Source organism: Bactrocera dorsalis, chromosome 3 (assembly GCF_023373825.1).
Source record: "Bactrocera dorsalis isolate Fly_Bdor chromosome 3, ASM2337382v1, whole genome shotgun sequence".
In the NCBI taxonomy this organism is placed as follows: Eukaryota; Metazoa; Arthropoda; class Insecta; order Diptera; family Tephritidae; genus Bactrocera; species Bactrocera dorsalis.
Window position 1 is genome coordinate 13,796,793 of NC_064305.1, and position 25,874 is coordinate 13,822,666.

General features: G+C 38.6%; 1 protein-coding gene across 1 annotated transcript in view; it reads right to left on the reverse strand.

The window, feature by feature from the left end:
• Positions 1-25,874, reverse strand: part of LOC115066067 (uncharacterized) — a 317,628-nt gene that overhangs the window by 17,439 nt on the left and 274,315 nt on the right. The window contains exons 4-5 of the mRNA XM_049453919.1: positions 25,613-25,738; positions 18,749-18,865 (exon numbers count right to left, since the gene is read on the reverse strand). Of these exons, the coding sequence (XP_049309876.1) occupies positions 18,749-18,865; positions 25,613-25,738 (243 nt within the window). The remainder of the gene's footprint in view (positions 1-18,748; positions 18,866-25,612; positions 25,739-25,874) is intronic.

Below are 25,874 nucleotides of genomic sequence, written 5' to 3' on the forward strand. Positions count from 1 at the left end.
GAAGCCATTCAATACCTTTTGGTCTCTTTCATATTGGACTAATTGGAGCAAAAGTTATGGTGAAAACGAAAACTAAATACGAAGCCACAGCAGCAACATCAATTAAACCAATTTTTCTCGTTTTTGTTCGTAAGTTTGCAATTCAGTTAGCTTTTCATTAATTTGTTGCTTGCTGTTTCATAAATGCAGTGAGCGGGGATGCTGTTCGGGCGCTTTGGCTTTCTGCTTGTTATATAAATAGATATCACTCACTAAAGCGGACTTCTGAAAGCAGTGAATGCCTGAAAAGCTTGCTGTGGTGTTGTAGAGGAAGCACTATTTTTATTGGTGAGAGAGAGAGAGAAAGTGAAAGAGTATGAAGAAAGGAATATCCTTAACGGTCCTTATCCTAGGCATAATTTATGCTATGATCGACAATATGTTCAAAGACTCTCTAAGTGAAAAGTATTTTGAAATTACTGCCAGAAGTCTGCCCACATGACAGCTCATAGACTATGTATACTGAATAAAAATAGCTCTGAATCTTCTTATAGATCAAATTTTCAACATGACAAACTACTCCGAACTAAATTCGGTCTATTACATATTAGCGTCGCCATCCAAATACTATCCGAGGAAGGTAAAACCGGGTCTAAATCTCTTTTTGTCCTTCGCCTTGTCCTCATGCAACGATGTTTTCTATTTCATTCAGGTAGGATCTAACATGAGGTAGGCAAAAAAGTCCAAAATACTATACGATCCATCCTTCCGCTTGAGTTTTCGTATAAGGAGGTCAATATGAGGATTATCTAGTAATTTGAGAATAATATACTTTTGTGAAAGAAATATTAGCAATTATTCCAGACATAAACCACATAAGATATCATACCTGATCTCTAAGTAATCATTCATGTTTTTTGGATATTTCAGACGCACAAAATGAGAGAAGAGTGCCTAATTTTGATATACCAAAAGTAGTCGACTCCAAGACCAAGAAATCGCCTTTGAAAAAATCGAATGCAAGTACGAATATGTATCAACGAAGACGATTCCATAATAACTTATGTCGACCAGCAGCATAAAATAGTCTTCAAAACAAAGAATTCACTTGAGAAAGAATCGGAATCATGTACGTGTAGTTTTGTTTGTTTATGCGAGGTCGGTGCGATAATGACTGAGCTCGACCACCCGAATAGTAACACTATCTCAAATCTTATTATTGAGTAAAATATATTTTAGACAAAGCGAAATTGGAAGATGTTAAAAAAGAGAACAAAGATCGGGTTCTATACGTCTGTAACTGTTTCCATATTTTGATGACGAACTGAGATCAGGAAGCCCGGGGAGCGTCGAGAAAACTGTTCTCCACAAAGTTTTTGGAGTCATCCACATGAGCGGTGAATATGACACTATGGTGCCATGGATAAAGTTAGATGCATAAAAATCCAACGAATGCGATTGTTAGGATACGTCGTGCGCATGGAAGATAATACTCCGGTGAAAATCTCAGATCCTTGGGTGGACAATGGAAGCAAGGACAGGAAGGAAGCACACATTCAACAAAAGAATCGAGCGCCTAGCATTTTGCCTGCACTAGAGAGGTACAGCTGTCGTGATCTCGCAAAGGATACTTAGATGCAATTGGCGAAGAAGAAGGAAGAGATCGTGTCCGCGGCGCTTTGCTAAATAGACAAATAGCAACAATGAACAGTGATTCGATTCTTGCTTTTTTAGGAAACATCACTGAAATCAAAGGAAGCTTGGATGCTTCATACTCTTCTCATCTGAAGGCAACCGTCAAAACGTCGTTCATTCGTTTTTACCGCAGTTACCTGTCGGTTTTTGTTGAACCATACTCCGCCTGAAAAAGGGTCTACCATGAAAGATAACTATAAGATGAACTCACCTAAGTAAAAGACACTGTTCAAGCGCAATCCGAACGGGTTTCTATCTTGTTTTGTGACCGTTCACGAGATATGGATCCAGTGGTGTACACTAGAGATCAAGCAACATTCGAAAGAGTGGAGTTGAAACGTTGGATCTGCTTTGAAGACGGCATAGACTGTCCCATAAACCGGAAGGGTAATGACTAACGGTAACGATTATGTCCATTACGCGGAGAAAAGCAAAATGATCAGAGGGCGGTCCTTAGTCAAATTATTGGCGAACCGATTGAACATGGAAATATAAAAGACAAACGACTCTACTCGATGAAGAGCGATAAAGAAAAGAGGGGCCGTGGAATTCCAAAAAAAAACCGACTTCATTCAATGAAGAGTGATGAAGAAAAAAGTGCTCTTCTACCGGAATTTCCATTTCTGCCGTCGTAGTTCCCAAATTGGTCGCAGTAAGCTACGAACTGCTGCCTAATCAAGTTTTTCTTCCAAATATGGCTCCTTATGACTCCTTTTTCAGTTCCAAACGTAAAATTAACTTCAAAAATTTTTAGATTTTCTGTCGCAGGCTTAATAGTTGTTGGATCACCCTCATATCTAACAAGCTCATCCATACATTCCCACCCAAATAACAGCTTCTTTACCGTTAACCAATATAAGTTTTGCTATTATTTATTAACCTTCTCTCTGGCTTTTTATTGACACATTCTCCACTCCTAACTTCTTTATGTTTTCATTTATCACAGCTATAATGTCACTTTCAATTTTTCACAATTCTCCATTATACAACAACAACAACTACAACTATTTATTTAGACACCACTGGCAGCCTTGGCAAGCGTCGTCTCACTGCTGCTCTGCGCCATGGAGATTGTGGACACATTTCGACAAAGTTTTATAAAATGCCACGATTGCGTCGGTACAAATCACCAGTGTGTGTGTGGATATGTATGTATGTGCGCATTTATGTTATGTGCAATATTCTGTCATTCGATTGTCAATTGTGGCAAAGTTTTCACACGCTCGCCGCCGTCCCCGCCAGCCAAGCACGTCTCACGCCATTGTAAAACTTTTATATTAAGCTATTTCAAATTAGTTGCGTATAAGTCATCCTTAGACTTGTGTAGATATATATATACATATATATATACGAGTATATATGTGTTTATGATCTGTATAAAGGCATCCAGCATTGCTATGCGCTCAAGCGCGCGTTATTAAGTTTCGTTTTATGGCAACTTTTCACTTACTTCGGAGCGTCGAATGAAATTTATTTTCCATTTATGACTGTTTTGATGTGTTGTCGCTGGACAAGCAGCCATACTCGTATCTATATGTGTGTGTGTGTGTAAATTATGTAGTCTACTTCAATATATAACTATTTTGCGCTTAAATATTGATTTAAGTGCGAGCTTATTACTGAGGGCGGTATTAAATAAAGGCTTCGAGTTATGGAAACTTTAAATCAGACGAGAAAAAACGTCAACTTTGGTTGTACGGAAACTATAATACCCTTCACAGCTGCATTTTTTATAGTATATAGTGGCAAAATAAGATCTTTATTCTGATTCTGTTCGCACAGTTTGGATCATGGCTATGAGCTATAGTGGTTCAATCCAAACATTTCATTCGGAGATTGGGTAATAAACCATGAGAAATTTTGTGATGATACTTTGTCTAACAAAACAGTTTTCTATATAAAGATTAGAGGTGAATGGGTTAGTTTTTTGGGGCAGCCACATGCTAGACTATCTACTCGGGTAATTCGTCTGACCACAAAACGAGCGAGTTAGATAAATAGCGAGTGTAGAAGAGGGTAGCGAGGCGCATATGGAAACAAAAAAGAAAGCGGCCAAAATGGGTGAGTGTGAAAAGCTTGAGAAACTGGCCCACTGGGGGAATGCTCGACAATTATACGAAAAGATGCGGCGACTAACGGAAGATTTCAAGACTGCAACATACGCTTTTAGGATCCGAAGTGGGGAACTAGTGGCTGATGTCCAAAGCACACAGAAATTGTGGAGGGAACACTTCTCCTGTCTGTTAAATGGCAGTGAAAGTGGAATGACTGGATATGGTGTACCCGATTCCCAGTCGATGGCTGTGAAATATAGGTTACATTGCCCGACCATGAAGAGGTAAGAATTCAAATAGCAATAGCCCGCTTGTAGAACAATAAAGCGGCGAGGACAATGGATAGCCGGCCGACAATCTATGCTAATTAGAGAGTAACAGAATTGATTGGACCTAATCAGTGTGGCTTTGGAACTGGAAAGTCTACTATTGACCAGAATTTCATCATCCGCCCAATCTTGGAAAATACTCATGCAAAGCACAATTACGCCGACGACTATATGTATTCTTCGTCATCTTTAAAGCCGGTTTGACAGCACGAAAAGCTGCCTTTATGCTTCTATATGTAAAACTGATGTTGAGTTTTGGTATCAGGATCGGGAAAAACTTCTCTGAGCCGTTCGATACGAGGTTTCATAAAAACTACGGCCGAATGGACAGCTCTAAGAGTATTCGACGCATTATCCCCCGAGGGAAGCAGAGGAAGAGGAAAACTTCCACTTCGTTGGAAAGATTAGGTGGAGAAGGACCTTGGAATCTCTAATATATCCGCCAGTAAAAGAAGGAGAGGTTCGCATGCTGCCTGCTAAGGACCACAGTACACATCTCCCCAAGCTTTTTCTACTGCGTGTTTTGACAGAAACCATTAATGCAGTCAGCGGCCTAGGAACCTCAAGAGAACACTCCTCCAATATGTCCATGAACTGAAACTATATACGGTAAAATTTCGGACGCAGCCAACTTCCGACGGTCACTGAACACCATTCACGGTGAAGTTTTAACCTTTTGCAGAACAAGAGTTCCAGTTGCCCGTCAAACCAGAGTGGCCCTTGCACAACTTCATTCTGTTTATTATAGCAGGTTAAATTAACTATTTAGAATAGATCCTGATATACGAAACCTATGTTCTACATGCCTGCATGACACGAATCACCTACCTGCATATTCAATGAAATCAACTTACTTAACACCCATCTTTCTATGGTTCATTCTATGGTTCAAACCAGTCGAACAAGTAAGTTTTCTGAGGTGACCGTTAAGTGATTTCGATAACGGTTAATTTATTCCGTTCCTCCAAGGAAGGTCTGTATAATCGTTACAACAGCTGCTTCTCTACGGCCAAGCTCTTAATTTGGACCTTTACTGTCTATGAAATGGCTGAAGTAAGCAATCGCACAGAAGCGATAGAAACTCGCCAGAAGCTACAAGGTTTTGGATGGAAGGTATTGTAAATCAATTCATTTTATTGTGGAAACATGGTACCGAGTGCTTACTAACCCTTTCTTTCTTTATTATTCATTATTTCACTGGTGAAAAGTTCGCCTCAAGAGAAACTCGCGAAAATCGAGATGTCAGTTTGTGCTAATAGGGACAAGGGTTTCTATGAGAGTGGTATTATGAAATGACCACCAAAACGGTTACAAGTTATCAAACGAAACGGCTTATATTAGTCTTTAATCGGAGTATTTTAATTGTGTTGAAAAACTATTAAATTTAATAAAAATTGGTTGGGTTACACTGGCTGGCTTTCCCGCCATACATAGACATATACATAGGTTTTTTGTAACGCCAGACAGAGTTTCATTACGATCAAAACCTTTTGTGAAGTTTAATAGAGACTTCATATCTTATTTTGATACTTCATCCAGCCTCTTTAACAGCGAAGCTCCTAGATATCTAAACCGACTTCTAGATAAGGTCGATCAGAAGCAGAGGAGATGTTCTAGCATCTCTCTCATGACTACTTTTCTTTTTTTTCATGAACACGAACTAGTTATCTACAAAAAACCAATACATGCTAAAATTTAATTAGCATTTTTTGGCTATTTCCTTGAAAATATGAAAAAAATGTTAAACGCCAGCTTTTTAGCCTGAACATTTTATAATTCCGGCAGCTTCAACTTATGACGCCAGCTTTTTAATTGCTTAATTATTACCAGCTCATCAGCGTTGCCTTAGTTGTGGTCGCTTCAAAGCATTACATATTTGACCCCTGCTGACTTCGACCACAGGCATGCGAAACTTTTATTAGCCATACATATTTACACACATACATATATACACACATACGTTTGTAATTATGAGTTCAATATATATCCGTTGGATACATAGTTACTGCCTCTGCTGCTAATGACCAAGCTGGTGTTGAAATTGATACTTTGAACCGTTAAAGTTAGCGGTTGTTTTTCAAAGCATTTTTTTCTGCTCTCTTTTCAAACATGTTTGTTCGTTGCGCATCAAATGAGTGCAGACTCACATTAACTTTTGTGATGAGGGTACTTTAAGTTGCTTTAAATTGCAGGATAGTAAAAAGTCCGCGCGAAAAAGAAGTGAAAAGGGGCAAAGGAAGTTTAAGACTTAAATCGTGTTAAAAGCGTAAGACTTTAGTTTTCATCCAGGCATTTAAAGTTCTATGGGTTTCTTCACACAATTCTTGTCATCTGAAGAAAAGTTAAGTTTACATAAATTGCAAACAAAATAGAAACAACGTTTTGTTTTTTTTTTCTTTCTGGTGGAATCCATTTTCTTTCAAAAGGAATGCAGTTTTGAAAGGTTTGTCTTCTATAATAAGCATTGGAAATAAATAAAGGGCGACGATTGCGTTTTGTCTAGGCATCCAGCAAAGTTTAATATGGAAGTAAACTGATGCCACTGCTAGTGAGGACTCCCTCACTCAACTCAGCGAGCTAAAGGTCCGCATAGCAGCTGTGAATGCATATCTCCTGAAAGAAGCAGCACTTCGGAAAAGTATAACTGCTGCTGCCTTGAGCTTCGATCCAACCGTGAAAAAGTTCACTGCGGCTCTTCTCCAGCGACTCTGCCCCACTTACTCATCTCACGGAAGTACATAGTATATATATGTGCAGAGAAAATGCCGCTTGAAGTGGGTTCCGCGGGGCACTTGACCAAGTTTTCAGGAATGTAGTTGAATTGTGATGGAATTTTCGGAATTTCCCTCTCTGGCATAATGTAGTCCAGTTTCATGAGTGCTCCACTGATGCCAATTAGAGCCGCTGATTAAACAGTTTATAACTGATTAGCCAGTGCGACTTTGCCGTGCGCTCCCCGACAAACAAATTGTAGAAGAGTATTGACTTAATTACGGATTTGTTAAGTCAAAGCCAAACTCTTTGTGAGAAACCCCATCGTGCTCTAATAGTTCCTTTCTTACCCTTTCCTCAAGATTGGGCTTTCTTGATATCTGTCTATCAACCATGAAGCTCGAGTACTTCACCTTTCCGACAGAGTGAAGTCGAGAGCCCCCCACTCAGTGGAGGGATAGATCCGGGCTTTTATACCTCCTGATAAATAAAAAGAAATCCGTTTTATATCGATTGACAGCTAAGCCGTTTCTTTTCTGCTCAGCCCTTGTGTTAACTTGTAAACGGTATCCAGGAATTTTCTTTTAATAATGAGAGTAACATCATCAGGTTGCAATGGGACATGTATAGTCATGCTTCTGGGTAAGCGATTGCAGTCGTATGGCTATAGCCAGTTCCTGCACTTGCGTACTCGCTGCACCCCCGTGAAACGTGAGTAACTCTGGTGTAAGTTGCGATAGCCAACCCGTGGGAAGTTTGGGGTCACGGCTAAAAAAGAGAAAGCTTTATAAAAGCTCCTCCGACATATTCGGTTCAAATGTTCACTGAAGTCTAATTGCTACGTCTGTTCACCAGAGGTTCGTCTGAGAGTGGACGTTGGTCTTGAACCAGGCGAGCCGTTCTATGAATGTGTATACTTTTTACTACTCGCTGGGTTTGTCACCTGCCACGGCGGATGAAAGACCACACTTTTGATCACGACCACAGCAAACGTAATATGGACTATGAATCAAGGGCATGAACCTGAAATTTGCGGTCTTTAAATTGGGAAGTTGGCGATGCCTAGCTGGTTGATGTCGTCGTAAAAGTAAAGGCTGACTTCACTGCCGTCGAAGAAATGCGATGGATGCATGCCAGGACGGAGACGAGTAGAGTTGTGACATTTACTACAGCGACTATACAAAGGAGCGAAAATTCGGTGTGGGATTTGTGGTAGGAGAAAAACTCAGTCGTCGGGCTCTGGCATTCACTCCTTTGGATGAGCGGCTTACCACAGTCAGCATCACAGTAAAATGTTTCAACATAATACTGATATGCCTCCACGCCTGTACAACGTTTTTTTCTAATCCTCGAAACAGTTGTTTAAATGAATTTCAGGAATAGAAATGAACTCAAAACGGTTTCCCTGCAGCCTTTGTTTGAGTGTGAAAAGCCACGCGGAGCTAAATCCGGGGAATACGATTATTGCGGCACGGTATTGGTTGAAAATTTTGCGAAAAGCACACGAAGAATCCATGTAGTTTGCAACGGTGCATTGTCGTGGTGCAAATTCATTACTTGTCGGTACATACATAATTCCGGGCTCTTTTTATGATAAGCTTCGCGCAAACGTCGCATAACACCCAAATAAAATACCTCGTTGACTGTTTGGCCGGTCGGTAGGAATTTGGAGTGCACCAAATCTCGTTAATTGAAGAGAACTGTCAATGTAACCTTGATTTTTGACATGATCTGACGTGGGTTTTTTCGGTTTCTGCTCACCTTTGCTAGGATATTTGGCCGATTGAGCGTCTGTTTCCGGGTCGTAAGCATAGATTTCAGACTCCATGCCATTAATGAAATGTTTCATGACATCCTGCTGTTCAGAAAGCATTTTTTTCACAGACTTTAACGCGACGCTGTTATTGATTTGATGGAACCAATCGTGCTTTCACTTTTTTAAGCCCCAATGATCTTTCAAAATGGTTTTTACTCATCCTTCCGATAATCGAACGATGCCAGCAAGATCTCAGACTTTTAGTCGTCGATTCTTAAGCACCAATTCCCTTATTTTATTGACGTGTTGATCTCCATTTGATGTTGATGGCCGCCCCCGACGTGGTACGCGTTCTCGACCCTCTTCGAATAATTTGTAATAGGCTTCAGTGTGGTAGCTTTTTGGGTTGCGGTAACCGGAACATATTACTTCGTTTCACATCTGGTCGCCACAATTTTATGGAATTAATAAACAGTCGCAAAGTTTGTTTTCATTCTCAATTTCTCTGCTATAATTTCTTGCCTGCCACCTGGTTTCAAAATACATATGTACATACTTTAGCCTCTTCCGCAGCAATGGAATTTGAATTCGAATTGCCGATTTCACTGCGAGAGCTCAAGTGAAAAATTTTGTTATTTTTAATAAGTTTTGCTACACTTATGCACGCATACACACACAAACAAGAATCAATAAAAAGGTTGCCAACCATCATGGCTCAAAGCGCACACGTGTGCTGGTTTCGCATATAAAATTTCATTTTTCCTCACGATGCCGGCATGTCAGTGGCAACAGCGAGGCACAAATAACGCTGATATGAAAACATGTTGGCGAAATTATTTTACCAAATATCTATTTTGCGCCTTGTAGTCAACATTTCCTATGTTAATACATACATATGGTAAACATAAATCTATATATGTTAGTATACCAGTTATATAACGTATATGAAATACCCAAAATTTTGTTGCCTAGCTTTTTCATATACCCAGCAAGGAATTGAGCGCATAGTAGAGAAAACAAAGTGGCGTTAAAAGCCTGTCATAAGGAGAGTAAAATAACGGGTGATTTTTTTGAGGTTAGGATTTTCATGCATTAGTATTTGACAGATCACGTGGGATTTCAGACATGGTGTCAAAGAGAAAGATGCTCAGTATGCTTTGACATTTCATCATGAATAGACTTACTAACGAGCAACGCTTGCAAATCATTGAATTTTATTACCAAAATCAGTGTTCGGTTCGAAATGTGTTTATCGACAAATTTTGTTCAGCGATGAGGCTCATTTCTGGTTGAATGGCTACGTAAATAAGCAAAATTGCCGCATTTGGGGTGAAGAGCAACCAGAAGCCGTTCAAGAACTGCCCATGCATCCCGAAAAATGCACTGTTTGGTGTGGTTTGTACGCTGGTGGAATCATTGGACCGTATTTTTTCAAAGATGCTGTTGGACGCAACGTTACGGTGAATGGCGATCGCTATCGTTCGATGCTAACAAACTTTTTGTTGCCAAAAATGGAAGAACTGAACTTGGTTGACATGTGGTTTCAACAAGATGGCGCTACATGCCACACAGCTCGCGATTCTATGGCCATTTTGAGGGAAAACTTCGGACAACAATTCATCTCAAGAAATGGACCCGTAAGTTGGCCACCAAGATCATGCGATTTAACGCCTTTAGACTATTTTTTGTGGGGCTACGTCAAGTCTAAAGTCCACAGAAATAAGCCAGCAACTATTCCAGCTTTGGAAGACAACATTTCCGAAGAAATTCGGGCTATTCCGGCCGAAATGCTCGAAAAAGTTGCCCAAAATTGGACTTTCCGAATGGACCACCTAAGACGCAGCCGCGGTCAACATTTAAATAAAATTATCTTCAAAAAGTAAATGTCATGAACCAATCTAACGTTTCAAATAAAGAACCGATGAGATTTTGCAAATTTTATGCGTTTTTTTTTTTTTTTAAAGTTATCAAGCTCTTAAAAAATCACCCTTTATTTGATCTTATGTCACCTTGAACCGACAACTGAAACTGTTTCCTTTGAAGGTTAGGTTGGGTTAAACTAGTAAGCCAATAAGCCCCGCATAGACCAGTTTTGGTCCTTTGCGATACCAGGTGAACCTTGCTAAGAGCGAAGAGGACCAGAAGACCAACACTTGCTGATCTAGCCTAAAATACAACATGCCAGTACTGAATCACAGGAAGCCAAGAAGATCCTACCCGTTCCCATTTTGCAGTTATTGAGCTTGAAGCCTGTCCTAGCAAGCTCTTCAGCCTGCAATAAAGTGAAATCATAAAGTAACTGGATGCTAGAGATAAGGAATCTAGACATCACTTCACTAGTCTTGAGCGCACAGTCAACAAACTTAAGGCTAATATCATTGTCCTACTATCGGAGTGGATAGTAACTACTCTGAAGGAGGCTGCGGACCGGATCAGTAAATCTACTGCTACCTTTATGGCAGCCACCTTCGCTCGAAAAACGTTGTAGTGGCCAGGAAGCTTAAACTAGAGCTGATAGAAAAATCCGTACAATATACTCCACCACCAATCCTCCCAGCAAGCTTTGAGTCATACATAAAAAAGCTTATCGTCCATCTCCTCCAGCGAGTACTTTCTCCTGCCAACGGCAAAGCTACATGAACTGAAAAACGACAGCCAGGACTAGGCGAATGGGTCTTCCAAGTATTTTAGAATGAAAACAAAGTGAGGATTCCAGAATGAGTTTGTCGCAGACGTGTATGGTGCCAGATACTTAAAGCTTGAGGTCAGCCTATGCACCATATAGCAGAACGGGAATAATGAGTGACTTATGGTTATTACAACCAATAGAAGACTGGACCTTCTCTATTCAGCTCTGCAGCTCTTGAGGATGGAGCCATGTGTAGCAGTTCACGCAAGTGCGGAAAGTTTTCTGACCACCATTCACTTGGGAGTGGCCAGAAGTAATTCTTTTATATATGACTCAAGCAGCTCACGACTACCGGTCTTAGACCAAGTATTCTCTAGGTACCCAAAAAACATCCATTTGAAGGCGAGCTAAAGTGAGAAGACGAACCATCTTTTCCCTGTGTTGTGGGCACCTGCCACGTAAAAAACGCTGCCTATGAAAAGAAGAAAGCAGCCTCGGATTATCGAACCCCTGTTTGATGAGCCCGTGTAGTCTTATCCGGCACCGTCCACCAAAAAAGCTATATACGAACATTACAGACTTAACTGTGGTGTCATAGAACCAAAGAACTACCTTTAGTGAGTGCCCCATCCTTTGCCAATGGCTTCTCCGCCGCAGTACAGGGCAACCGATGCCTCGAGGTTGGGTTTCTATGAGGGCTCCCTGTCTAGGATGAGATCTAGGCACTTAGCAGGACGAGAACGCGTTCCTCCCAATGATGGTAGACGCACCTTCGGTATTTTTACTTCCTGGTAAATAATACTAGGAAATTTTGCAAATAACCCAGTTTCTCAGTTTTGTGTGGGTCTGAGCTTTAGCTGTGACCTTTGTCAGATTCTCATGGCATACTAAATTCAAGTATACGAGTACATACATATGCCCGTCTATATGCAAACGTTTCTATCTTTACATTCGCATATTGCAGTCATTGGCATTCCGGTTTGTAGTCAAAATTTATAGCCTCAGCGATACACCCACTTGCAGCTGCTTATATCGGCGTAAGGCTGGAAATTTTCCAAACGAAAATGCACAGAAAAGCAAGCAAAACAGTAAAATGTATGTCTGAGTGGGTGTGGGTGTTGGTGTGGGAGCGGGCGTACTTGTGCTCAAATGACTGATAAACAAATATTATATATGAATTTCTTAAGGACATACGAGTATGTATGTATTTGTATGTGTGCAACAATAACACAATCTACACATGCACAGTTATGTCGCGCATACTCGTAAATAACATCTTCCGTTGTTTACGTTCTTCTTCAATTTTGATTTACTTCGCCTCCTTATAATATTTTTATGGCGTTTCTTGCTTTGCCTGCCTTTCTTCAATATCGCATTTTGCCGCCAATTGCTTGCAATATTTTCAATTCTATATTCTTTTGCTTGCTCCCATTTTGCATTATGCTATGCTGATATAATAAATATTTAAATAAATTATTGCAAGTTATGGTGGAATGGATAGATGAAAGGAGTGTGTGGTATTGGCACAGTGAATACTAGAAAATTTGATACACGGTAGTCCCTGGACGTTTTTATATCTTCTTCTTATTCTTTACTGGCGTAGACACGGCTTATGCGATTGTAGCCGAGTTATCCTTTAAATTGGAGGCGTTTTTCTCGTGGCGGTTCCCAAACCCATCGCACAATCCTGGGGAGAGATGGTTCGCCTTCTCACTATAGCTCGCCTTCAAACGGATGTTCTTAGGCTACCCAGAGGATACTTGGTTTAGGTCTTAGGACCGGAAATCGTGAGCTGTTTGAGCTACTCCCAAGTGAAAGGCAATCAGAGAACTTTCCTCAATTGCTACACATAACTTCATCTTCTAATTCATTCTTATATACAGTTTATAAAATGGTCGAATTGGGATCATGATTTTTCAAGCCTCAGATTGAGAATATGTGGGCGTTAGTGTCTACAGTTAATTTGTACCCAAAATATGGATCACAGAGTTTTAATTTATAGAGAATATTTTCTGATAATAACTTGCCCATTTGGTCGGCGGAAATCATCTTAGCTATATCCTCCTGGCTGGTGTTGACTCGGGAATGAAGGTCGCTTCTGCCACCATCACACTCTAACAATTGGCCTAGTTTCTCGATCAGGTCTTGATGGCACGGGTAGTTGGCATCTATAAAAGGCAGAGGTACGTACCCATTTTACTCTTCCTGGTAACCTGCTCTGCATACGATACTGGGAGAAAGGGTATATATCTACTTCTGTCATCGCTATTGAAGTACTTGGCGGTAGGTATAATAGGCTATGGCTAGAGGTTCCATCAAAACAAAACGCAGCATGGAGATCGAAAACTAAGAAAATCGGACTACGATATCAGCCCAAATATCGGTGGAAGAAGTGGCTATTACCACTGGCGGGTACAATGAGTTTACTTGAGCCACCGGCGATCTCTCTTACATCTGCAGGGAAGGGAGTAGTTCACAGCAAGTGAGCTGCTACTGCAAAGCCTGCATTGCAACGCGGATGAGCTGTTCATGAAGACACAGACCTCAAATGCGTTGAAAGCATTAACACTAAAGAAAGGGAAGCTTTGTTGCGCTCTCCATCGAATTCCAAAGGTGCTTTGTCGGCGGTAAAGACTAGAGCGACTTCAAAACCCAGTAAAAAGGGGTTGAGAGCAAGGTTGGAAAGAGGAAGAGGAAAGGTTGGCTTGGGCTACGGCAAAAATAGAGGAAGTCCGAGCGTAATATGCGTCACAACCTCTATACCTGGCATTCGAAATTCGTAAATAGGATGCAGGAAGGAATTGCTGTCCAAAGGAAGCGGGCTGCTAGAAACGAAACAACAGGGCTGGCAAAACGCTGGGGAGAAAACCGACGTTTTATGTAAAGCCAATCGTTAGGCTCCACCGGGAGAAGCTTTCAACTTCCAGGACGGCAGCCACGGTCAGTGATATAGCTAAGAGGTATTTAATTATGGCATTCAGTTCAATCAGTCCCAGTGGACAAATTACACAGAAGAAATGGAAAGCGGTAGACCTGAAACTGCTGGATGCGCTCTTCGCAAGATTGGATAGAGACACGGAAACACCTTTGGGAAAGTTCGACGGTGTGAGCTGGCTTGATGGAGTCAAGATCTTAAAATATAAGGCCGACCACTGCTACAAGTAAAGAAAGTGGTTTTATTTTCCATTCCGAAGGTGAAAGTTCTCATACCTCTTAGTTTAACAACGGAGGATGTGCTGCGTTTCCACAGAATTATGATGTGCCGAAAGAAGATTGCATGGTGCTGCAAGTCACCAACTCTGGTGCATTCTCCATAAAAACAAATCAGACAAGGAAAATTCATCTCAAGGAGCGCAACTCGGCCGACAACAATGAAAACGCGCTATATGAAGAATACAGGAGAGATTCCAGAAGCCATATTGAAGCTCTGACTCCGAGACAAACCTCGAACTTAACAGTAAAGGTTCTTCAAATAAATCTTCATAAGAGCGTAACTAATTCTTCAAAGTAGAGAGAGAGTCAGCTACGACGCGGTTTTAGTTCAATAACCATGAAGAGTCTCGAGAAAGAAGTTATCTGGATTGTAATCGCCAACATATCATACATACTCTCCGAGTTTAACAAATACGATGAGTCGATTTTAAAGTTCGCCATAAGCGTTGATATCTTGTATGACGAATACTTCAGCAGAAATTATACTGAACCCACATCTAGCATTACTAAAGACTAGTAGGTATGCATGACTGCTGGTCAGTGTATAACCTAACCTAATCTAACCTATTAAGTCCGTGTGTTTTAGGTCAGATACGACCTTTTCAAAGTATTTAGCTGCTACTTGATGCCAAAAAAAGGTCGACAATATTGATGTTACAGCCAAATCTATAGAAAGTTAACTTATTACCGCCGGGGACCTAAATTCGAAAGCCGTAGAATGGGGATGCCAAACGCGGACACGAGAGGAAAGCGCATTCTAAAAATGGCTGCGCGACTTGGTCTAATAGTTCTTAATATGGGAAATGCAACCACATTTAGAGGACTGAGATGCGAGGAACACCAGACATTACTCTATCATTAGAACTCATGGCAGGCTCAATAAAGGAATATAGTGTCCTAGAAGGTTACACTAAGTACGTCGAAATTAATATCCTTCATAGACACCCAGAACCCATCTAGCAGCTCCAAAGTTTCTCACAACAAATACAAAGTAGCAGTTTACTGGTGGGTAGAAAATATCGCCCAATTCAGACCAATAAAAAGCACCAAAAAAAGAGCTGAATCACTTCATGGATGACAACAAAATGAAAACATGTGAGGAGCTAAGCGAGAATGTTAACAAAAACCCCTTTGGACTTAGGCATAAAATAGTAATGAAAAAACTCTGTATACGAGAAAAGTCACCTGACTTAACTGCTGCTAAAATCGAACCCAACCAGTTCACCTTCGAAGAGTTGAGCTGCAACTAGCCACTGGCAAGCTCAAGGCCAACAAATCACCCGGCAACCCTGTAGTAATGCAAACGTGGTTCCGGGATGGGATGCGGCTGCTCAGAATGGATTTTTAGTGACTTGCAATTGGCACATACCGTTGCTGAGATGCCAGTACTGATGATGCGGAAGTCATTTTCTACCCCCTCAACCGCAAAAAAAATATATATCCATGTCCTAAAAATTCCAGCTGTCATAAACTTCTGGTTATAATATAAAGGTTTTTGACTTAATATCGTATACAATGAATAGGTTCAGGTGGGAGATATTTCAATGAAATTAAGTTCACATATTATTTTGGACATACTTCAGTTTGGTGCTTAAAATAGGTGAAGGTCGGCTTAAGCTTTTGTCTTACCTTCCGTCACTTAGTATAAAGTTTGAGAAATTAGGTATTATTTGTATCGAACTGTGATAATTAGGTCAAAAGTGTTACTTGTGTTGCTCAAAATCCTTATGATTCTGATACACGCATATTTTTAATACTGATTCAAACTAAGTTTTAAGTATTTTCACACAAATCTTTGTTTTTTAAGTGATCTGACCCAATTCCCAATAATAATCTTTTGTTTTACTTATTCTCCCGCTGCTGTATCTACGCATGCATCAATCATGTTGGCTTGGTCATAGAGACAAATTTTTCACTTTTCGTAATTTTTTTTTGTTTTTTGCGTTATCGGCTTTTTACTGCTTCATTGCCACAGTTTTAAAAAACACTCACACTTTCTCCGATGCCCCACATTCAGCGTTTAGCTCGTTAAGTGTGTGCGCCTGCTGCTATGCTACGGCTTATTTACTCATTGCTATTGTCTTTGGCGCGCATTGTTTGCGCCACATTTTTTTTTGCACTTTCTGCCCCCTTCCTCTATCACTTATTTGTAGGCACATACTTGTACATCTTCTGCCACAATAGCAGCCCGCCCGCTTCGCCTATCTGCTTGCAGCTATCTGCCTCGCTTACCGCACAAAACAGTTACTTGCGTGCTTTATCTTCATTTGCTGGGATTTAGTTTGTGCGCAATTTTTCCGCCTGCCAATCCGTCACATTTTAGCGTGCATTTTTATCTCTTCTACTACATCGCTTGCTGGCTTGTTGTTTTGTGTATTCGCGTGTGTGCCGGCTGCGTACACTTGACTGCGGTTATTATGCAATTAAAATATTAAATAGCGTAAGTTTTTAACGCTAAACACTTTAGCCACTTTCAAACTGCTGATACTCGCTTAAGAATTTCTTATTTCTCATATTTTCTTTCTTTTTTTGCTTTCTGGCGCTGCAGTTTATCTTCCACGCAGCTTGTGCTCAATAACTTATTTTTCCGATTCTTTTTCTTCTATTTTTCGCTATCTATATCTCTTTATGGCTATTGCGCTTCGGCTTGTTGTTGCTGTAGCTCTTTACGCAAGTTCTTACGCAGATTTTTAAGTCCTTTTCACATTGTTTATTATGCGTTTTAGTGTGCTTGAAGCATACCAGCTGGCTACATGGCGCCGTAAAGTAGACTTTACTTAGGTGATTTTCATTCATGCTCGCGTTGCGTGCGCTGGAAGTTTTGACGGCTATGTTTGTCATATATTTTTTTAATTTTTGTTTTTTTAATACATATAAACAAAAAAATTATAAATATGCGGCAGAAAATTATGGATATGAAGTATATAAATACTTCAGTAGGAACTTTGCAAAATCATGCTGCTTTAATGAGTTTAACACTTTGTGGTTTCAAAATATGAATCTTGGGGCTTACGGGGTGTGACAATTAAGTAATGAGACTGATTCCATAAAAACCGTATATTTGAAAATTATTCTACAACTCTGCCATCCGCTTCAAAGTAGTCCCCTTGGGCAGCTATACAGCGATTCCAGCGCGTTTTCTATGCTTCGTAACATTTCGGGAACGCTTCGACTGGGATGTCCACGAGTACCCTCGTCACGGCCGCCTGGATGTCCGTAATCGACTCAAAATGGGTTCCTTTGACCACCGATTTTGTTTTCGGAAACAAAAAAAAGTCACAGGGTGACATGTCGGGCGAATAAGGCGGCTTTTGCAACACGGTGATCCCTTTAGAGGCCAAATACTGTGACACGCTGAGGGCGGTGTGGCACGGCGCGTTGTCTTGATGAAGGATCCAGTTACGAGCGATGTCTGGGCGCACCCTGTTGACTCGTTTTCGCAATCTTTCGAGTACTTGGCAATAGTAGACTTGATTCACAGTTTTCCCCGGTGGAACGAATTCTTTGTGGACGATTCCACGCTGCGCATTCGCGTCAGTCCGCACCTCGACTGGTCCACACTTTCACGCCCCTCCTTAAACTCTTTCTGTCATCGAAACACCTAAGAGCACTATCACCATAAACTCTTACAATTTTAGCGTACGTTGTCGAAGCTGTTTCGCACAGTATATACTCTAAACCCTATATGTTATGATCGATACTCTTTACTCCATACTCTACAGGTACACTCTCTAATCTATATCTATCTCTGCATTCTATAATCTATACTCTATGTATAATCTATTTTCTATTGAATAAGCAAACGAGGATTGCACCGCGATGTAGGGTCTGCTGTGCCCTCCCACCACACTCTTCACACTACACCTATACTCAAAATTCGCCATAGAAAACACTCCATATTTTTTGTTTCTCTACTTTTACTACATTATACTAGTACGAGTACTATATTCTCCATATTTTGTACTTATTTTAGTCCCAGAGCATATACCATGAAATTAGGAAATTCTTTGGAATTGTATGAATGAAATTCCGTCCAACGTACGGGTATGTTTTAAGAGCTTTTATAGGCAATGTTTTTGATATGAGAGCGACATTCAAGCTTACTACATTCATCGAAGGTTACAGTTTGATGAGTACCCATTCTCTTACAGTCTAAATCAATTATAAAGTAGGTAGAATGAAGCTTCCACTTTGAGATTCTCATATGTACTCATTAGTCTTTTTTCTTTCGTAATATATCAAAAGTATAGTTATATTTAGTAATCTTCTGTCTTTCGGCATGTCTTAAACCTAAAGTCGTCATTAATAATGAAGTGTCTCCTTACATGCTCTTAGTTGAGTTTTTTTGTAGTAATTGAGCTTTTATATAATAATTTCCTACCTTTTTGCTGGAGTGCTGATAGTATTTTCGGGGATGCAATGCACACATGTACCGATCGACGGCCATGCAGACCAATATAACGGCACTTTGTTGGGAAAGCGCACCGCGAAGCAAGGCCTGAAAGGAAATAGACAGTGTTTAGTATGTTTTTATGTATAGTTTAACTGAAAATGTATGTATTACGGGGAAAGCGTGCTAAACATTAAATATTTAATTAATATTTATTTAAAAAATATTTAATAATATTTAATTAATTTTATATTACGAAGTGTGAAGAATTGTTGAAATGATACATGAATATGGTTTACAGCGGTTAGAACTAGCAGGCAGCAATATTTTTCTCTACACAAAACTTAAGAGAATGGCCGCTGGCGAGAAACAGGCGATAAAGAAGAGGTAATCAGCGAAGCTGACGTCTATTTTGGACCAGAACTCAAATAGTACTAACAAAATAGTAACGGAAATTTGTTGCTATTTGCAATATACATATTTGCTAATAAAATCGATTTTTTAAAGCGTTAAGCACATTTCGGTTGGCCTGCTGTGCTCTTTAAGGGGCTATACCAGTGTGACACCTTCAAAAAACATTTTTTTTTTTTGCTTTTTCGATAGTTTATATTGCCAAAAATATCCTGTGAAGTCCGCAAGGTCGTATCTTGAACAGTTTTTGGATAGCAGCGTTCTAAAGAGCGACCACTCGCAGATATAAACATGTATAAGTGAAACTTTAAACGCGTTTTTCTCGAAACGATATTTTTCAAAATTGCTGACATCATAACGTAACGAGAAATTAACCGCTCGACTTCAATTTAAAACTGAGTATTGTTGAATACATTTCCTGTACAATCAAAAAGATCGTTGATTGGTTGAAACTTGTCAGTTTGGCATTAAAAAACGACCATTTTTTACCCAAAAAAACGAAAATTTTATTTTCAAAATTACGCCATTTTGTTAGTTTTTGATATTTTTCAAAGATCATAGGTCATTGTATAGGAAATATTTAGGAAATATTTTTAAGTTTAATAAAATTTTTGAATTTTTTTGTTTTAGCTACTCATTCGGTCGATACCATGCCAGCATTTGGGGTAATTTTTTTTGGCACTTCCAAAGAGTGCCCAGAACTCTGTTATTTTTTAACATTTTTGTAAAAAAAAAAATCATAAAATATAGCTGAAGATATACCTTATTACGTTCAAGGAAGTTCCGAATAATCAATCGCGTACTTTCTTCTAAAAAAATTCACGAAAATCGCCTAATTTTTCATGCGTTACACTGGTATAGCCCATTGAGAGCTATTTCTTTTTATTGCTGGATTAACTTAATCATCAGCGATTACAGAATTGATTCTTATTTAACAAAAATTATTTCTAGGCGATAAATATTATGCACAAAATACATTTCATATTGCATTTCCGATTTGCTGTGTGAATTACACATGTTCTTAATAGCAAATACAATATTATAAAATTGAGATTACTCATACGCCATGGGTACCTCAAAGCGCCAGGTACGTTTGATTGTCTTAATATCTCAAAACTTGTTTTAATTATGGACTGTATACAATTTTTTAATTTCATTTAAAGGGGAACCATTAAGATAGGCAGCTAAAAAAATCGATATATTTTCTATATTTACAAGAAAAATCGATATTTTATATCGTAAATAAAGGCGAAAATATGGTTAGATGGTTAAAAATCGATTTCTTAAATCATGAATTATGAGACAGATTAGTGGAATAAATTTTGCTAAAAGTTCCACTGATAAGGTTATGTTGAAATCGAGGGCAGACATTAAAAAAAATATCTAAATCTCGATAGTTTTTCTCATAAGTAAGGAGGAGCGTTATATGAGATGGTTTAAAAATGAATTTTTTTATATTTCAAAAATAGTTAATACAATTATTAAAAAATATTTTCTCCAAAATTTTAGCACTATGTGCCAAGTTTAAAATAAGGTTAGGTAGAGAAAAAATTAAAACGGTAAAAAATCGACAAAAAACGAAAAAAATATTTCATGCCATTAATAATTCATCTGTTAAGATTAGACAGTCAGGAACTTGGTGTTAACCGGGAAAAATTAATTATTTTTAATTTAGTAATAGGAGCCTAGTTAAAAAATCCATAAAATACAAAAAATATCGGGAAAAATTCGATAAGTTTTTAGACATAAATTCTTACAAAGCTGTTAAAAATATTTTCTCACAATATTAATATTATTGTTATAAGTCATGAGAGTGGATAGCTTTCTTCAAGGGCCAGTTATTAACTTTCGAGCTTGGTTATTTGCTAAGTTGAAAAGTTTGAATATTGAAGTTGTTTAAAACAATTTTTTATTGACGAAAAATAATGCAAAAAAAAATACAAAAAACCGTACTTTTCTTGTGAATGTCTTGCAAAAATCTACCTGTCTAATTTTTTGTCCTGAACAGGGAATAATAAGTTTGTCACAAAATTCGTCGACCACTGAAAGAAACGTGAGAGATCTTTTATAATATAGTATATATAGTATATAGTATGTAAATGAACAGCGAGACAAGCCGAAACTATGTAGTCATGCCCGTCCTTCAGACTGTTGGTATATACTTGCATGTAAATTGTAACAAAAAAGTACCCAAAAATTGTAAATAAAACGCAAAATATTTAATTTTTCATAAATATTTATTTTGTCGCCTTCAAGGTAATCTTCACCTTTTACTTCTGGTGCCAACGATTTTTCCAGTACTCTAAACATAAGCGCTTTTTGGAATGGCCTTCAGCTCCTTCAGCGAATTTTGATTTTTCCCTTCAACTGACTGAACACGAATTCCATGTAGAAATCACAAGGAGCCAAATCTGGTATAGGGTGGTTGATCGATGGTACATATTTATTGCAGTTTTGGCTTTAAATTCGGTCACAATCGTGTTTCGGTTTGACAGTGGATTATTATAGCGTAAATACCATGAATTGTTTCTCCACAATTCCGGCCGTTTTCCACAGATGTTCCAACGCAAACGCCTCAATACTGCCAAATCAAACTTCTTGTTGATCGTGTGGTCAACATTATGAAGCATATCCAAAGAGACTTGTTTACGATAATCATTTTGAAGAAAATTCAACTTTATCAGGACGAGTGGAGAAAGAACGCTTTTCGTACCCAAAATATCCACCAAAATTATTCGATCTGACTCTGGAGAAATATTGAGCTCTCTTACCATCTCTTTATCAACTGGCTGCCGATTTTCGAGCAATATATCTTTTAATTTTTTGATATTTTCATCAGTTGAAAGGGTCAACGGTCATACAGAACGAGTCATGTTTTCAACGTTCTCTCGACCGTCTTTGAAGGCCATTTACCACTTGTCTTTTTAATAAAACTGAACCACCGTATTCCTTTTTCTAGATTTGCAATGATTCCGCACACGAAATTTGGTTAGAAATACAAAATTTGAGAAAAATTCGGTTAACATTGTGCGATATCGCTTCATTCATCATATCATATCATATTCTTCATTTTCGAAGAAAAATGGGCCGTTGATTCCACCAGACCAAAATCCGCACCATACAGTGATTCATGCTGGGTGCATTGGCTTCTCGACGATTACGTGCGGGTTTTCTGTGCCCCAAATGCGACAATTCTGCTTGTTAACGTAACCATCGAGGTGGAAATGAGCCTCGTCCGAAAAGATGATTTTTAGGTAAAATTGACCAACCTCGGTCAAACGATATTCTGCCCAATCTGCGAATTGTAGAATAGTGAATAGCGACCCATTTCGTAAATTTTAGACTTTTTACTGAATATCTGTCACTTTCCCAATGGTATTTGACGTTTCCAATGTCAAAATGCAGATAATTCAAATTTAAAACGTTCGATTGCCCACCCTTTATAATTTTTTGTAACTTAAAAAAAATTGTATCACTTAAAAACTATAAAAAACTAATCAAGCGCATCATTGAAAAAGCGTTGTCTTAACCCTATATCCTCTTACTGAGGCGCTCTTCTAATATACCGTTGACAAACACACTCAAAAATAAATATTGACTTAGTTTCACACACATGTGTATACACCGCGCGACACATCCTGTGTAAATTTACATAATTCTTGCCATGCAGGAAGCAGAAATTCATCAAGTATTTGCTTTGTTTACTCAGCGTAGCTAAATTTGACACAAGTTCACAGCTATAATTGTTGAATATATATTTGTTTGTGTATTTGCATTTGAAAATTAAACTCTTTGACTTCAATTACTAGCATTTAACTGCAATTGTAGAGGCACATACACACCTATAAGCCTGCAACACAATACTTCGCCTTTATGTGCGCTTGTGTGTGTGCTGGCGCCCACTTCATTGAATTAATAGTTGCCACCACAAAAGTAGCGCGTAATTATAACCTTAAGATGGGCGGAAATTCGTTGATTAATTCGTTTGAAATTGCGTTTGCGCGTCGCTGGGGAATATGCTTACACAAAAGCAAATAATATCATGTTTACTCATACGCCGTGGGTGACCCGAAGCGGCACCCACATTTAATTGCGTTAATTTGCCTAAACATGTTATTTAATTATACACTATATAATAGCGTCAAAATTAACTTAGCGGCGAAGCAAGCTTAATAACTGTGCGTCTTGTTAAGCGAAGTAATTGTGTCATCAAACTATTTGTAATAATAAATGTAGAATTTGGAATTAGTAATTGTTTCTTTATTTTTTAATCCCGTACTTGGAATTGCTACTCACATATTACTAAGCAATAGTTTAACTCGTACAAATCCCACTCCAAATTTAACGCCATTGAAAAGAATATACGATTAAAAGCACACCGCAAACTACAATAAATTCGGAGAAGCTTTCAAACATAATTTTGTTCTATATACAAGTATGTACTTTCAAATAAATATATATTTTAAAATTGTACATACGTATATATGTATAACTATATAAATGAGCGTTCATTTAATTTCCGAACTCTAAAAACTCAATAGCATGTTGTTCGATCATTTATTATTGCAAGCAAAATTTATTACTTGCAACACTGTGGCAACGCAAGCAAGCAGCTAAATTTTAACAAAACAAATTTTCACGCACAACGCCTTACCGAAAAACTAACAACAACAACAATGTAATCTCTGTTTCTTTCCACTTAACTTCCACTTAATCGATTACACAGATTTCTAAGACAGGAAAGAAAAGAAAACAGCAAAAATGTGAACTTCGGCTGCAGCGAAGTCAGAATACCCTACACAAATGAAGAATAAAGTAAGACATGACAAATTTCATGAAGATATCTCATCAAATAGCACAGTTTTTCATATAAGAACTTAATTTTGATCGTTCCATTTGTATGGCAGCTATAAGCTATGGTGAGCCGATCTAAACAATTTTTTCAGATATGGTAGCATTGGCAAAGAAAATAAGCTGCACCGAATTTCGTATAGATATCTCATCAAATAGACTAGATTTTCATATAAGAACATAATTTTGGTCGTTCAGTTTGTATGGCAGCTATAAGCTATAGTCAGCCGATCTAAACAATTTTTTCAGATATGGTAACATTGTCTTAGAAAATAATCTGTGCCAAATTTCGTGAAGATATCTCATCAAATAGAGAAGTTTCTCATATAAGAACTTAGTTTCGAACGTTCAGTTTGTATGACAGCTATAAGCTATAGCGGTCCGATCTTAATAATTTTTTCAGATATGGTAGCATTATATTAAAAAATAATCCGTGCTAAATTTCGTGAAGATATCTCGTCAAATAAAATAGGCTTTCATATAAGAACTTAATTTTGATTGTTCAGTTTGTAAGGCAGCTATAAGCTATAGTGGTCCGATCTTAACAATTTTTTCAGATATGGTAGCATTGTTAGAGAAAATAATCTGTGCCAAATTTCGTGAAGATATCTCATCAAATAGACAGAATTTTCATATAAGAACCTAATTTTGATCGTTCAATTTGTATGGCAGCTATAAGCTATAGTGGTCCGATCTAAATAATTTCGTAGAAATTTCTTCATTTTGAGTATCACAAACAACCTACCAAACTCAGTTTACCCTATTCGGGGTATAAATATAAACAAAACCGAAAATAGAAAACTCAGCACAACCCGCCGCCGCAAAATGCTTTTGCTTCTCCAGGAATTTCGAGCAATTTGGCAGCTGTGCAAATTTGTAGAGAAAGTGAAAAACTATTTTCGCACAGCATTGCACTTTTCGAATTTCACTGACGCACCAACACACACGCACACCCATATACATATACACACACTAAAGCAAGCACACCCCCAGCACTTCGGCCACTATCAATTCTTGGCCGACAGACAGCGCACGAAAATGCCGTTATTTGTATGTATTTTGTTTGGCATTATCAGCCACTTAAGTCGCCTCAAAGTTTTCTTCCATGTTGTTGTTGTTGTTGTTACTATTATTTAGGGTTGTTGTTATTGTATATAGTTGTTGCTATTATATACATTGTATATATGTTAGTTGCTGCCGCCACAATGTCCACTCTACTTAGAAATGGATGTACTACACGTGTAGCAACAACTCACAATAACAACAACAACAACAAAGCATGCAACTGCACATAAATGAATAAATAAATAAATGCTTGTAAGCTCGCACAGTTTATCTTTTAATGCTTGTGTCGGTGTTGTTATTGTTGTTTTGGTGTTATTATTGTTGGTGTTGTTATTGTTGCTGTTGGTGTTGTTATTGCTGTTGTAGGTGTTATTATTATTGTTATTGTTGTTGGTTCTACTTTCGTTATTGGTGTGTGTGTGCATCTTTACTTTAATTTTTCAACATCTACTTGTGCTTCTTCTTCTTCTTTACTACTACCAGTTTTTCTTCTTGTGAATTTGATGTCGCTCATACGCCAACGCTTACCTGTATTTGGCAAAATATCTCGCCGTACGGCCAACAATGGAAGAGCGCTGGCAACAGTCCAAACGGTGTGATAAGCAGTCCAATGGTGAGGTCATTTAAAGCCAGAGAGGTGAGCAGATAACGCGGCTGCAAGTGGAGAAGAACAGAACGCAGGAAAAGTTAGTAAGCACGTATGTATGTGTATGTATTTATTGTGCATGAGTTTAACAGGCAACGACAGCACAATGCTGGTAAATGAGAAAATCGATGAATTTCATGAAAT